Raw genomic sequence first — 15,198 nt, forward strand, 5'->3', positions numbered from 1 at the left:
GCCACTATTGTAATGCTTCGCACCACGATAACTCCCTTTAATTTCGGTCGTGTATTTTTTTTTAATAACGAAAATTTCTGAGCAGTTCGAGTGTCAAAAAATAAATAATAATAACAATTATGGGATTTAACGTCTTGATTCTGCAGAGTGTCTTTTTAGGGACGCCGTGGTGGAGCGCTGTGGATTCATTTTGACCAGCTTAGCTTAAGCTTAGCGTGCACCCAAAGAACAGTACACGTGCTTTTTTGCGCAACAGCGCTTTAGTCGAACTTCGTATGTGCCTGCACCCTTCAGTGAAGAAGTCGTGCTTATTCTTTGAGAGGACATTAACGCCGTCATCTAGTTCTGACTACCGCCGGCGAAACGAAACAAAGACACTGCTTCAAAGTGCTTCACACTTGCGTTTACCAATGTGTTTATGCGTGTGCGTTGCAGCTACGAGCACGTGTATACGGGTTTGATTCCTCGTTCGAGTAAGAAACAGACAAAAAGATTGTGCAGATCCCACGCACTGTGGGAATCTACTTCATGCGAAGCATTTTTCAGGTACCTGGCTATCTGGCATTGTTTACTGTTTCGCAAAACGGCGCCAGGTGTGTCAACGCGTTCATGTAATTGAGTAATTGTGTGCGTGGGTCGCGAGCGTACGTGCGTGTGACGACAGCAGCACGACGACAACCAAGTGGTAGACGATCGTATATGATGGCCATGGTATGCTTTGCACGCCGGCCGTTCGACGCGAGCCTACGACATGGCGACTTTGGTTTCTACATAGTTAGTGGACGAGAGTAAGCGAGAGAAACCGACGTCATCAGCCACCACGTGTTATACAATCGTATACGTATGCATATGGCTATCTAATGCGGTGCATGTCAAAACGACGATGGCATTTGTACTTCGGTGAAAAAATGTTAAAACTTAATAAGTTTGGGCCATCATGAAATCTGTACAACGTCGCAGAGTTTCTACGTACAGCGTAAGCTACAACGAAGAATGTACTGGGTAAAGTGGTCCGGTCCCGGAGATCGTACAGTCTATAACACGGCGCCTCAAAGCGCGAGCTGTCACAAGAAAAGACGAGAAAACGGCACGGCGTGCTTGCGCCAATTGTGTCAAAGACCTGGCTGGCTTTGGAACGAGGGACAGCATGCGTGCGACCTTGGCCTAATGACAAGCAATTGACTTATCACGAGGTGGTATCAGTCCACTTGAAACTCTGTTAGCTCATGCATGTCGTTCAGTTGACCAATCATTTAAGTATACTGAAATTCCGACGAACAATGGGCTCACTGTTTCGGTCCAACGTGCCTATCTTCCATAATCTAGTCCAAGTTAGGAAAAAAAAAACATATCAAATGGCACGCCTTCTCCGTGGGGTGCAAGCAAGTATCGGATGATATACTGATTCAAAATGAAGTCTTTCTTAAGAGTCCGTTGAAGCACATCCCAAAACAATATTGCATCTTTAGAACTTACGAATTGTCATGCTCTACAGTTTCAGTTACGTCATAAAGGCTACAATTAGATACAAGCAGACACAGCGTCGCAAGTACGGGCAACGTACCAGCTCGCTTTCCTTTGTCGAGCTCATTGCCCTCCTCTACAAGAAAACGTCACCCATTTGGCCCTTGCCACTCCCTGAGCTGATGCGGAGGCAACAAAGCAAGCCATGAATGGGAGGCCATTGACGTCACAAATCGACAAGAGGACCAAAAGTCTGCGGTGGGCACTCAGGCACTGGTACCTCTATGAACGCACCCACAGACCTCCCTGAGGTGACTGCGACAACCAAAGGTTTATTCGATTCAGCCAAGTTTCTCTGCGCCTTCTGCACCTATTACCAGTGCACTATGCCTAAGCCTTTTATTCGGCGAGGTGCAGAGGTGCGCCCTGCACCCCCGCACTCGACTGAACAGGGTGCAAGGCAAGGTGCCGCCGTGGTACAGTGAACCCTTGAACCTTGCAAGTGGGTGTGAGTGGGTGCAGCCCGGCACACCATAACTGGCACCACCTATACCTTTTCGTTTGTGGTGCCGTGTACCTTTTCGGAATCGAACAAACCTTAAAAAGTACGAGCAGCGGCGCTGCCAGGTGCAGGGAGCACACCGGGCACGTGTACGGTGTCAGGTAGTGTGGCAGTCGAATGAAAAAAGACCAATTTAGATATGGCGATACAATACCTACACTTGCCTTCTCTTCACAGACGGAAGCATCTGTCGATATAGCGGTATTATAGGGTCTTATAAAATACCATGCAAGTATTGATGGGGCAAATGTTTAGCATTGTTAGCAAAAATGCCACCAAATTCAGTCTTAGTGACTGAAACAAAGGAGTCCGACGAAACCCCGCGTAGGTGAACATTTATTGGGGTGCAATGGTTTTTGTAAGAAAACAACTTGAGGGCAGCGTAAGCGAGATGACCTTGTACAAATGATGTAAATACATTTCTTCTAGTTTTTCATCACGATGCCCGCTTTCGTCGTCGTCTCCCGATTCCTGCGGTGAAACCACGCCTCGCTCGGTTCAGATCATATCACCAGCAAACGGAGGCCTCAGGAGAGCACCCGAGATTGTAATAAAGCAAGCGGCGCAGGATCTCCGGGGTGATCAAACGCTGGAAGCAGGGCGGTTCGCATGGATTGGGGCCGCGGAGGCTGGAGCGTTGCCCAGGGGTGTTCGCATATAAAATTTACGGTCCGTGATAGTGGATAGCCGATCATTTATACACCCCTGGCACACGCAGGCCTTAGAGATCGAGCGCGAACCCACGGACCAGTCCGGGTTCCAGCTTAAGTGTCCTAGAGGCGCCGCCAATAATACCATATAATGACATGTTGTTACAACTAGTAAAAAGAGAGAGAGAGAGAGAGACAGAGAGGAAAACGAAAAAAAAAAAACCCGCCTAAATAAATGTAATCACACTTTAGCGCTGCAGTGACTCATGCACTCTAAAAAAAGTTTGCACCCTTTGGGGTGTATATCTGCCACAGAACGATAATCGTCATCTGCCTTAATGCGTTTCCTTTCTTTAACGCTGCGAGCCCGGTACTTTCCAGTAACGAACGGCATGCGCCGGGGTTATCAGCATGACATAGCATTCCCGACAGGAAAGTAGCGGGCGCGGCGTTTTCAAGGAAGGAAACGCATCAAGGTAGATGACGATTATCGTTGTGTGGCAGAGATACACTCCAAAGTGTGCAAACTTTTTTTAGAGTGTGGAATACTGCAACGTCAGTTAGAACCTTGCACATTTCGGCAGCCCATAATTCACGTTCGTCGGAACTGTAAAATGTGCAGCGGTAAAACTCAGGTAGTGACGAAAATAAAGTACGGAACTCGTACACACCGCGAATCAAAATAAGCAAGCTTATGCACTCTAAGAAATGTTTACACCCTTAGGAGTGCCCCTTCTGCCACACAACGATAATCGTCATCTGCCTTGATGCGTTTCCTTTCTTTAACGCTGCGAGCCCGGTACTTTCCAGTAACGAACGGCATGCGCGTTATCAGCATGATTGCATTCCCGACAGGAAAGTAGCGGGCGCGGCGTTTTCAAGAAAGTAAACGCATCAAGGCAGATGACGATTATCGTTGTGTGGCAGAAGGGGCACTCCAAAGGGTGTAAACATTTCTCCGAGTGTACACTCTAAAAAAAAGTTTACACCCTTTGCGTTGTATTTTGTCCCCAAACGATTGTCCGCATTTCGAGCCCGGTACTTCCTAGTCACGAACGGCTTGCGCGTTGTCAGCTTGACACAGCATTCTCTACAGGAAAGTAGCGAGCGCCGAGTTTTCAAGAGAGGAAACGCAAGCAAGGCAGATGGCGATTATTGTTTGGGGACAAGATAAGCCCTAAAGGGTGTAAACCATTTTATAGAGTGTACCACGACCACTCGCCGAATATACGCGCGGACATGGGTATCCATCTGGCGCAAACGGGCGCCAAAACTGTTCCGACGATCGAGTCATATATGGTATATGGAATAATGATAGTTTACGGGACTTCGTGGCATCTGGACAGCGTCGATATCGCCGCGTTGTGTGCATCCTGACGAAGCTTACGAAAGCGAATGGAAAAGTGAGATAATGCTTGATGAATGGCTTAGCAGATGGCAACACAGGCAACACTGTCGTGAGGAAATTCCGTAAGACTGCATAAGACCTCGTGATCGCGGATCGCGTGTCATAGCAATCGGTCGTGAACAAATATCCCCAGTTCTAATGAATATATCCTAAGCTAGCGTTGCTTTCCAGAGAAGCTTTGGCCTTATTTATGTTTAGATATCTCAACTACTGAACAGTATTCCCGCCATCGCAATGTCCGACAATCCGGGTACGAGATCCGCGAGCGCACCCAGCCAGTGGGCTGCGGATGCTGTGGCCTTCGTCCTGAAACATTCGAGAGCTGGCATCGTGCCCCTTTGCACCAACGTTGCCGCGATACTGGAACAACGGGATAGGTAACGAAATGCTAAGATTTCAGCATGCCCGTGCGCAACGGCGATAAAAACACATGTTTTGGTGGTGTCTAAGTAACGTTTTCATCCGTAATTCCATGTTTCTAGGCTCGCCCACGAAAATGAAAACCTGGGTCGTGAACTGAAGAACTGCAAGGCAATGCTTTCACTGCCCGAAATGGATGAGAAAGTTACTCCGAATGCACATTCGCCGCAGCATGATCCAGAGTAAGTTTGCTCATTACCTAATGGTTTAGTTCACAGCTTTGCTTCTTCAGGACCCACTCTTACCGTTGCATATGGCGAAGACGAATAATACAGATGTAATGGTTAAGTACAGTTGCTCCCACATGCCTCCGTCTACTTTTTATTTGCATCTCGAGCCCCATCATATATATACGAGCCCTTGTTTGCTTCTTTCTTTGACAGACGAGCATGTGCCACAGGACATGATGCATCTACGAGCAGTTTCCAACCACTAACTGTAAGCGACACAGAAAATTGTGGCAGTGTTATTGTGGCACCACTTGTCAACAGGGAAAAGAAAGGTATCATCGATACACTAAAGGTAAGGCACAATTAAATCCTATTTTGTAGGTGGGTGTCATGTTTATTTATATTGGAAATTACAACTGACCGGTGAGTGTTGTCAAGTCTGAAATTCTGTACACAGCACAGGTAGATATTCATGCTGCTCTTGAGGAAATAGTGTGCGGCAGAGAAAACAATCTGTTAAATGGGTGCAAGTTTTGAGTTCAATGCACGGCTCTCAAAACTGTGTGGTTGCCCCCTGGAAAATAAGCAGTCCCTTTCAGGCCCAGCACGTAAGCCAGTATGCATTTGCACCACAGTCAACTGGTTGAGCATTCTTGACAGCACCGATGCCTGTACCAGTGTATCAGTAAAGGCATTCTATGAACTGCGCATGGAAGTTATGAAACTAATGGTTGCAAATACTGCTGCTCACTCTTAAAGGCATTTATATGTTTCTTTGTATGGTGAAGTTCATAAAATAGAATATTTGGCTGCTGCTGCTCTTTTTCTCTTTCCTTTTCTTGCATGTTTGCACATTGAAATGGTTGGAAGTGCATGGTAACTCATCACTTAAATAGTTTTGCTAGCAATTGCTTAACTGATTAAAACAACTACTTTATCTGCATATAAGCTGCACTAGTGCTTATCAGTGAAAAACTACAAGAAATAGCTGGGCTGAGCAGTGCCCTTATCAGAAGTGAAATTGCTTATAATTGATACTTTGTAAAGTAACCTTTTATTGCTGCATGCATGTTACTATCTAGCCTACTGTACTGCAGCAGGCAGTGCTAATTGAGGTACTGTCCCCACTGGGCCACTGGTATGTGCTCGAGTGATATCTTTTTAGGTGCATAAATGAAGCCTCGAACTGAACTACCTCCTTATAACATCCGACATCTTGCTCACCTTACATAATATTATATCGACAAGAATGATCTGTGTTACATCACTATTTTCTGTCAACTGGTGGCACAGGAATATGTACCAGAATAAGCAATTGAGGTCCTCATCATTGAACAGTTATGCAAGTTATGTCACTGATGGCATAAATAACTTGAATAAACGACAGGTCTGAGCTAGTCCACACCAAGTAAACATGGTGTATTTCAGCACAGAAGCTGAAGTGCAAGAAAAAAAGAATATAGATACAACAAAAGCATGTTTACAACTGCATTCTTACTTGGAAAAAAAACAAGCACTCACTGTATGAGAAATAGAAATATGAGGCTCTAGGTTGTCTGCAGTCTCAAAAGCAGTTACAACTACTGCATAAAGGAAAGAATGACATTAGGTATACCATGAGGGTCGTTAGTTCAGTTTTCGCTGGATGCAGAGTCAAGCTTTCTTTAATTGTATCCTTTTGTGATTTTCACACCACTGTCTGTGTGCCCTCCTTTTGAGCTTCGTCTTCTTTTGCTACGGTACTTCAGCTTTATATAACAAATTATATTAATTAATCCAGTGTATGACGTTCAAATATGTATTAGTCTGGTGTGTTAACTCTATTCTTTCGTTAGTGTGCCAATGACATGAAATTTATTGTTACATTACTGCAAGCCTTCTTAATTTTCTGTGAAAGCAATGAAAAACACATGCGAGCATCCTACCACATTGCTGCAGGCCTGGCTCCAATTTTTTTTCCTTATGCCTCTTTGCACGAATTAAACTTACACAAGTATGTCCAGCGATCAACTTATTGGCCAAATTCATAGCTTTTCTAACACCTTGGAAATGTTTTAATTACTGCGTCAGTGATCCATTGCTGCTGTACAAAATATTTTATGTTTGCAAGATGTGCAAGTGGCCACATTGCAATATGTAAGCTTCTTATACATTTTAGCTGTTTCCTGTTGACTGTGCACTGCATTAAAATATTAAGTTTACACATTACATTTCTTGTTGCCTGCCAGTGAGTGAGACAAATATGTTGAAACACAATCAATTTATGAGCTCCTTGGCACCAGTTTGTATGGGAGTACTTTTTTTTTATATGTCAGAATGAGCAAGCACCCAGCATCCTTACTGGCAAAATATTTTGCAAACATATGCAGAGTTACTTAAGCTGCAATAATTATGATGGTGGCAACTGTGAGTAAGGCAGGGAAAGATGTGAAATAGCAGTACTTGTCCTTAAAGCCAGCTTGAGCTTGTAGCCTGTCTTGCCATATCTAACTACCCAAGTGAAATTTGTGGCTATAAGCTTGCTGCTTCCTGTGTTGCTGCTAATTTCAGTGGCTGCTTGCGTGCACATATTGCACAAACGTTACTGTGAAAATGGAGCACTTTGTAAATTTCCAATTACCCTTATTCAGTACACATAATGCAGCACACTCACTTTTGCCTAATGAACGTCTTTTATTGCCAGGTGCTATTTGGAGTAAATATTAGGTGCTCTAAATGCAGACAGCAGTTACTAATAACTTTTATTACACTGTATTGAAAAGGTTCTACGGCAGTTGCATCAGTTTGGGAACCCTTGGGTGCCCTTAGACAGCTGTCTTTGTGAAGCCTGCAAATCCTTTGAAGGAACCAAGGCTTCGCTGAAGGCTCTTACCTTCAACCTTCTTGACAAAGGCCACACCGCCATAATTCGAAGAAAACTCTTGGGAAAGATTTGTTATGTTGGCCACCTCGACACGAGTGCACCACACTGGATTTGGCTGGGTCTTGACCTGCCTTACCCTGGTTAGTATGAGGTAACTGAGAACAAGGACCTATTGCACGCAATACCTAGTGCAGAACAAAAGTGTAGAACATATACATGCCATATAGCTAGTGTTGCATATGATAACGATTCAAGTCAACTTAGTTTTATTTAGTGACAGCTCAGATTTTTCTTTCTTATGCCAAAGAATGCATGTCAATTACTTTCACAAGGGCATATGCATAATGACATGATGCTATGTGTTGTATCATAGTTACACTTTGTGTTATGCTTTATAGTTCTTTGTAATACCGCTAGTTAAGGTTCACAAACGCGTAAAGCTTTATCTAGTTACGATTGCATGCCATCCATCAAACGCACCTTATGCTATTGCTATAAGTATCAATATTAATTTTGTAGCCACAGTAGCCATTATCTTTGTAGCCTTAATTCTAAGTTAGGTTAAAATATTAACTTCTTTTTGCCTTTCTCTGTCACTGGCAGTGGGATTCTGTGATGGGAGACTTGGTGGAAAGACCTACTTTGAGTGCAAGCCATGTCATGGAGCATTCTTCAACGTTTCAAGTGTCACTGCAATAATTGCTCAACACAGCTTGCAGCTAGGCTGAACACATGCGAGCACATCATGAGAGGCAATGTGAAAAATACAATGCATGATGTGAGGAAATATCACACTTTTATTACTGAATAGTTTCACTCTGATGAAAAATGCTTTGTACATCTTTTGTACAGATTGTTTTATTTACACATTTCACATTGTTAGAAATTATAAGTATTTACTTCAGTAGAGCATACATGCTCTTCCTCCTCTGCAAAGGGAATATGAAGGTTCAGGGCCCTGAGAATCTTTGTTACATATTCCGTTCTTGCACAAACAAGGTGTGCAGTGTGATCTTGAATAAATACCTTTCTTTTTCATGAGAAACCTCGTTTAACTTTCTGTGCGTCTATATATGCAATTGTTTTTTGGTGTGTGGGCATTCTGTTGAGGCTGCGTTCTGGCTTAAAATGTGGCAAAACCGGCCTTGTAGTTGCACAATATTGCTTTCAGCGACTGTACACAAAATGTGTTCTTCATAGCCACTAGTGTTTTCTTTAGCTGTAACAGCCAGTGCAACAGCACACACAGTAAGTGTGAGCATAATACTGCTACTAAAAGGTTTATAAAAGCTTTATAAAAGCCCCAATTTCTTTATCACAGTTGGTACTTGCTGGTGTCATGGCTATTCCTTTTCTTGTACTTCACCTGCATTGTTTGTATAGTACCACATTTACATATTTGGTTAAAGGCGATTTGAACAATACCTCTTTGCTAAACCTGATTTCCCCTAAAAGTGGGCGTGGCGTCCTTGAACTTGAATGAGCTAGAAATAAAACTCGCGGTGTGTGCTTACTGTGTATGACATACACATTGCAGCATGGCATAAAGAGCTGCAAGGACGGAAACGAAGAGACTAGTTGTCCTGTAGTGCTTTCACTAGAAGCAGGACCAGACATCCTGCAGCTTGTACAGTTGATGCCATTGTAGTTGTAAGGATCATGTGACTGAAGTTGATGACGATATCAAGCCCTTGCAACGCTTCAAAGTCTCTGTCGGTGCATTATCTGTCTTACGCAATAGCTTGCGAAAATCGAACACGCCAGGCGTTTGCCTGTTCGGCGATGGCTTCGGTGAAGGAGGAGGTTTTCGCAGGATCTTCTTAAACTGGTAGGGACCTTGATTTGGGTCGCTGTCCTGCTGTGTGGGCATCTCACAGTGGACTGGTGTGGTGGGCTCACTATAAAGAACAGAAAAGTTGCCGTAACTCTGTGACATTCTAATGAAAGCACTGAAGATAAATGCCATCTACTGGCTGTGCTCACATTGTGTGGTTTTCTTTAAGTGAGCCTTCTTGCCACCAGGATTCAACTTCAACAATTGTAGGCCTGGGACCACTGCTTAGGCTGCTTGAGTTTCCAGAAGCTGAAAGGAGCAGATAGTCATGGTAGTATTTCTGTTGTTGATTAAGCTTTATTGCCAACAAGTACCAACTAGTAGTGCAAGTACCACTTTGTGTGCCTCTATTTCTTTGTAACTTAAAGAAGACATGGACAACTCACCTGAACTTGCATCTGTCTCATGCTGTCTCCTCTGGTCCATGTTGACTCCATTAACTCCATTGCGCAACTCCCTTGGAGCTGGTTTCACAGGAACCTCTGTGACCAGTATTTTCCTGTAAAATGGTGATGTTTTCATTTGTGAAACTTATGTGACACTTCTGAAAATATGATGTTTTCTATTACAATTCGAAGCAAATGCAAACATAAGCTTCCGCTTCTTAGATTACTGTGAACGTATATTAAGACTGTTTGAATTTGCTTCACTACTACTGCTCTTTTTTAATAAATCAGGTGGATACATGTATACATATTCTGGTGTGGCATTGCCAGAGCAGGAATTTCCTTAAATTTTGTATTCTAGATTGCTCAGTGTACCTCTATTTCACAACAAATAGCACACGGAATCTGCCTGTATTTCCTAATTACTTTTGCAGATTGCATGCTCCTTCAAGCAGTGGAATGGGTTTTGCCGCATTGAGCACAAAATTTCTGCTGGTTATGAGAACTAAAAATAAACATTACCCTTCATGTCAGCTCTCTACAACATATCCACTTTGCAGTGTGCAAAGCACTAAGGACAGATGCTCAGCATTAGTACTCCAGTGTGGACATCAGCCAAGCACAGCAGCACTCTATTTCAAGCCATCCTCATGTTGGCACCAAAAACATTATTCTGCCATTGAGTCATAATGAAGGGACTATAGTATCATACTTTCATTCCAATGACTTCATATTCTCATTGCAATCCCAGTGTATTCTGATTACACTTTGCAACCCCCAAAAATGTGACCATAACATTGTGCGCTTCAAACAATAACACAGAGACAGACAATTAACATTTAAATTATGCCTTTCGTCTTCTTCTTTGTTGTGTTTGCATAAGATTCCATTGCAGAGACTTGCAGTGACAATTTGGCAAGTATGAAAAACAGTAACTGTTATCGCTTGTTGCAAGGCTATTTGTTTCATACTAATAGGATGTGAAACAATGTGAAATACATTCTGCTATAACAGGACATGAAACAGTGTGAAGGTTTCCTGTCCTGGTTTTACTCCACATTGTTTCACATCCTGTTAACCTACAATAATACCTTCTTTCCCATTGCATAGTACTAGTACATTACTATATACTCTGTGTCGTGCTTAGCAGGCAACATTGCAGAAGCTACGCTAGTAGTGCAGTCATAAAAGTCTCACTCCGCCCATTTTGCAGCGCAATCGCTTTTGATGTGCAACGCTTTCTACTGAATAGCTACTTAATATATACAACTACAACTTGCGAACATAGGGCTATGTCAGTCCACATATTTTTGTGCGCAATTGTGTTTTCAGCATGCGACGTAGTATGCTAAGGCTGTGAGCATTAAGAGTGTGCTGTGGTCACTGGTCGCAGGAATGTGCAACTCTGCTTGTTCTGTGGTAAATAGATTCAGGTCTACAGCATAATAATGTAACATTATGCGACATAATGCTACATTGAATTGCATGAAAGTTACGTATGTTTTCCTTTCATAAGGAATGCCTCATTTTTTGGTTGTGAATGCGAACAGTAAGAGAAGTCTCTTGTAACCATCGTAGCATTGTCTGTTATGCATGAAATGGGTTATAGTGTCACTTGAGGGTCATTTCCCCCCCCTTTCCTTGCTGAATTGGTCACATTTACATTGGTTCTGAAAGGCTGATAGCAATACATGCTTTCTTTTTTTACTGTACCTTTCTTCTGCTGGGAGCTTGTGAGTGCAGAGATCAAAGTTGTTGAGATGCAAAGCTTTCTTAGGTTGTGGCCTTTGTTGGTGGTGGTGATCTTGGTTTCTGCACCGACCATTGATTCTTCGCTCACTTGGCACAGGAGTCTCATCCTGTATCATTGAAGGCAACAGTGGCATGACCACATTTTAGTAAGCTGCTCTCCAATGTTTCTTGATGGGCTGTTCTTTTTTTGCTTTTGTGGGAACTAAACAGAAGCCAGATAGTAATCCATTAAAACATGCTTAGAAAAAATTAGGTTTACAGGTCCGTACTCAGCACTGCTAGTAGGCTGATGGGACATAGATGCAGCTTTGAGAATAATTGTACAGAGCTCAGTGTCTAAAGCTGTATGGAGTTATAGTATGCAACTACACTTCTCAATACAAGAATCACGTACCACAATGGTTTCACCGTTCCTGGGAGAGAGACCAGGCACCTGGTGGCAAGTCATGATAAGCTGTGTGATGTTGGTGTTCGGGTGCGCCTTCTTTAGACAGCGATTCCTGCTGCTTGGGCAGTGGTGTACCTGCAAAAGCAGTGCATGTATGCCGCTTTCAATACCGACAGAAAAATGACAATTGATCAGCTGTACTTCCCTAGCCATAAAGCTGTAAAACCTGTATGCTTTCTTTATATTTAATTCGCCGTGTTTTCACAACAACATTACACGTGCTAGAAGTCCATTATTAAGCACAAACTGGGTTGCGGCACATGCGCCAACTTTGCCTTGCGATTCGGCTTCGTGTGAATGCGGCGTGCATTGTCGTGAAACCACACTGCAGGGTGAAATTGCTGTTGTGAAGCCGTACCGCACCGGTGAGAGCAATAATGGTTGAACATTCAACAAATTTTTATATTTGTACCTATTACTCTGCGAAAGCATTTTAAACCATGGATTCAATGATTTACACGCAAGATTATTCGTGAAAGTTGTACGCGCGGTTTTTCCCTTATTTTCGGAGGCTTGGGGTACTTGGAGAACAGCTGAAATCCGGGCTACAACATTTGGGTACAGAATGATTGTGGTGTCTTTGGCACCAAGCAAGAACACAAAGGAAGAGCAGAAACAGCAGGTCAACAACGCTGTATTTGAGATGTTAGTTTTATGTAGGAATGGCTTATACACGCGGAAATGCCACACATGATTTGTTCTCCGAGCAAAAAACGCCAACTTTGTATGCACTTCTGGAACCACCAAGCACAGTTAAGAGCACAGGGGTTTATTTGCAACTCCATCGTTTTCTAACTCCTCTTTCTCCTCTCTTAAGCCATACCCCACTACTGGCTCATGTCTAAAACTAGCTATGCGCCAGAAGAAGAAAAGTTTGCCACAGGTGCCCCCCCCCCTCCCCCTCCCTCCTCCTGCGGACAAGTGGTCGTGGTCACTTGCACAGGTGGTTGAGCCGGTTGGATTCTTGTGATGGCAACTCTGTCTTCATGCCCATTGTGCAGGATTGTGAAATGGTGTTCAGAATGTTTGATAATGGGAAAAGGGCCGTCTTAGCGGGGCTGGAGAGAACGGCAAGGCATGTCAACATGGACAAAAACGTATGAGGATGTCTGCAGGTTTGGGGGTAGGAAATGTGCTTGTTCATGCGAACAGAGGTTGGCGGTGGACGCAAGTTGTGCATGAACATGCATAGATGCTGGACAAACGAAGATGGATCCGCAACATTCGGTGTAGATATGGGGCTGACGAGGTCATCGAGGAAGCGGAGGGTGCAGCTGTAAGGCATCTCAGCTTCAGAGCAGGCAAGTTCTCGGACTGTTGACCGAAGGCCGAGCAGCACGATTGGAAGGTGCAATACCCAATCCTCTGTCTCTCGACGATGCTGTTGGATGCAGAATGGTAAGCAGTTGTGTGTATGTGTGCACAACCCAGAAGGGATGTTACAGACGTGAAAAGTGCAGTCTCAAACTCTGCCCCGGTCGCGGGATCGAATCCCGGCCACGGCGGCCGCATTTCGATGGGGGCGAAATGCGAAAACACCCGCGTACTTAGATTTAGGTGCACGTTAAAGAACCCCAGGTGGTCGAAATTTCCGGAGTCCTCCGCTACGGCGTGCCTCATAATCAGAAAGTGGTTTTGGCACGTAAAACCCCATAATGTAAATGTAATGTCAAACTCTGCCCCGATCAATGGTCGTCCTTGATGGTACACAAAAATGGCTAAATCAGATAGACTGATAAGTATGAACGTAGTCTCTGCCATTATGTCGGGCATTGGAGCTGCTTCAGGCCACCGTGTGTACCTAACCATACACGTAAGCAAATACACATAACCACGGCATGGTGGCAAAAAGCCAACAATGTCTAAATGAATGGTGTCGAAACGTGCATCGGGGAGAGAGAATTTGCCCAATGGAGGCTTGGTGTGTCGTTGCCCCTCGATACGTTGACACGCTGTACAAGTGCGGACCCAGTCGTGCATATCAGCGCGTATACGTGGCCAAATGTAACATTCGGTGACAAGTTGTTGTGCGGCACGTATGTACACCTGGATGGCAGATTGAGTGCAGTGTATCAAAAACAGCACGACGAAGAAGAGCAGTAACAAATGCGGGTACTGTTAGGTGGAATGTCGCGCCAGAGTATGACGTCGTGGTCGGGAAAGTTGACTTGCTCCAAGCGGAGGGATGCAGAAGTTCATCGTCGGATGCTTGAGCCGCCGTGAGTGAAAAGGAAAGGTGGATGGAACTTCTCATGGCGTCTGTGGTAATATGACTGAGAGCGTCCGCTGCCTTGTTAAGGCTGCCTTTGACGTAGCGTATGCCTGCCGTGAATTTGGCAATAAAAGCAAGATGCCAGAGCTCTCTAGGAGTATGGGTGGCACTGCAGGAACGTGAAGCCGAGACAAGTTGTTTGTGGTTGGTAAGAATTATAAATTGTCACCCTTCCAGGAACTAACTGAAATGTTTCACTGTGAGGTAGGCCGCGAGTAGCTCCCGTCTGAAAATACTAGAGCTTTAGTTTAGGGGACGCAAGCAGCTTGCGTACGCAAGAATTAGGGGCAACGGTACTGCGTATGCGCAGACCGCTACGTCTCCATGAGTCTTGGGTTGTTGGGGCAGCTGAAAACATCGCTGCCCCTAAGAGGTCGCATTACCCACGTGACTTCTGCGGTGTATGAGAACTTACGAGAAGCGAGACAAGCCGTGACAAGCCGCCCGTCCCGCCACACAGATGGTGAACATGGCTGCACCGACGAGGACGTGTGCATTTCTCGGCCGATGTGGTAAAGCTGGTCGCAGAGCACACCGGCACGCTGTTGCCGCAACGGCGGCATGTCAAAATTTGCAGGAGGCTCTAAATAACCAAAACATAGACCACAACGGATTATGCTGCGTGAGACGCCTAACTACAGTTTACCAAATGCATGTTTGGATCGCTTTGGCTCGGCCTCAGTCGTATTGTAGGTGCGTAGATAATCTTATAAATCTTTTGCCTAGTGTCAATAGATATCGTTTTTGTATATATAAACTGCTTTTAAGAAAAATAGTTTAATGTACTTTACTTCGTATGCTCGATTTCATATTTCAGAAAATGATAATGCAGCAACGATCAGACGTTGATGGCGCTGCGAGCACATGCGACCTCACTGCGACTTTGCATTTGGCGCCGCTAGCGGCGCCAAACGCAAGCTGCACTGATGTCGCATGCACGATCAGCGTCTGATCTTTCCTGCGTTATAA

General features: G+C 44.4%; 2 protein-coding genes across 7 annotated transcripts in view; one reads left to right on the forward strand and one right to left on the reverse strand.

The window, feature by feature from the left end:
• The first annotated feature begins 3,941 nt into the window (after positions 1 to 3,941).
• LOC126542305 (uncharacterized) lies at positions 3,942 to 8,582 on the forward strand. Of its 3 annotated transcripts, none has more exons than XR_011892754.1 (5): positions 3,942 to 4,461; positions 4,567 to 4,686; positions 4,888 to 5,026; positions 7,437 to 7,688; positions 8,141 to 8,582. XR_011892754.1 is itself a non-coding variant. In XM_050189324.3 (5 exons), the coding sequence occupies exons 1-5, from the start codon at positions 4,319 to 4,321 to the stop codon at positions 8,263 to 8,265; spliced, it is 768 nt and encodes a 255-aa protein (XP_050045281.1). In that variant the 5' UTR covers positions 3,953 to 4,318; the 3' UTR covers positions 8,266 to 8,582. The 3 variants fall into 3 exon arrangements, 1 of the variants encoding a protein (XP_050045281.1); XM_050189324.3 differs by having other exon boundaries at positions 3,953 to 4,461; positions 7,437 to 7,677; XR_011892755.1 differs by lacking the exon at positions 7,437 to 7,688 and having other exon boundaries at positions 3,963 to 4,461.
• The window catches only part of ninaC (STKc_myosinIII_N_like and MYSc_Myo21 domain-containing protein ninaC), a 158,801-nt gene continuing 151,919 nt past the window's right edge, over positions 8,317 to 15,198 (reverse strand). For all 4 annotated transcript variants that reach the window (XM_050189309.3, XM_055077150.2, XM_050189308.2 and 1 more), the window contains 5 exons: positions 11,904 to 12,032; positions 11,471 to 11,616; positions 9,758 to 9,870; positions 9,521 to 9,620; positions 8,317 to 9,435 (listed from right to left, as the gene is read on the reverse strand). In XM_050189309.3, coding sequence (XP_050045266.1) covers positions 9,195 to 9,435; positions 9,521 to 9,620; positions 9,758 to 9,870; positions 11,471 to 11,616; positions 11,904 to 12,032 — 729 coding nt within the window. In that variant the 3' untranslated portion in view covers positions 8,317 to 9,194. The remainder of the gene's footprint in view (positions 9,436 to 9,520; positions 9,621 to 9,757; positions 9,871 to 11,470; positions 11,617 to 11,903; positions 12,033 to 15,198) is intronic.

The sequence above is a fragment of the Dermacentor andersoni genome, chromosome 2 (assembly GCF_023375885.2).
Source record: "Dermacentor andersoni chromosome 2, qqDerAnde1_hic_scaffold, whole genome shotgun sequence".
NCBI lineage: Eukaryota > Metazoa > Arthropoda > Arachnida > Ixodida > Ixodidae > Dermacentor > Dermacentor andersoni.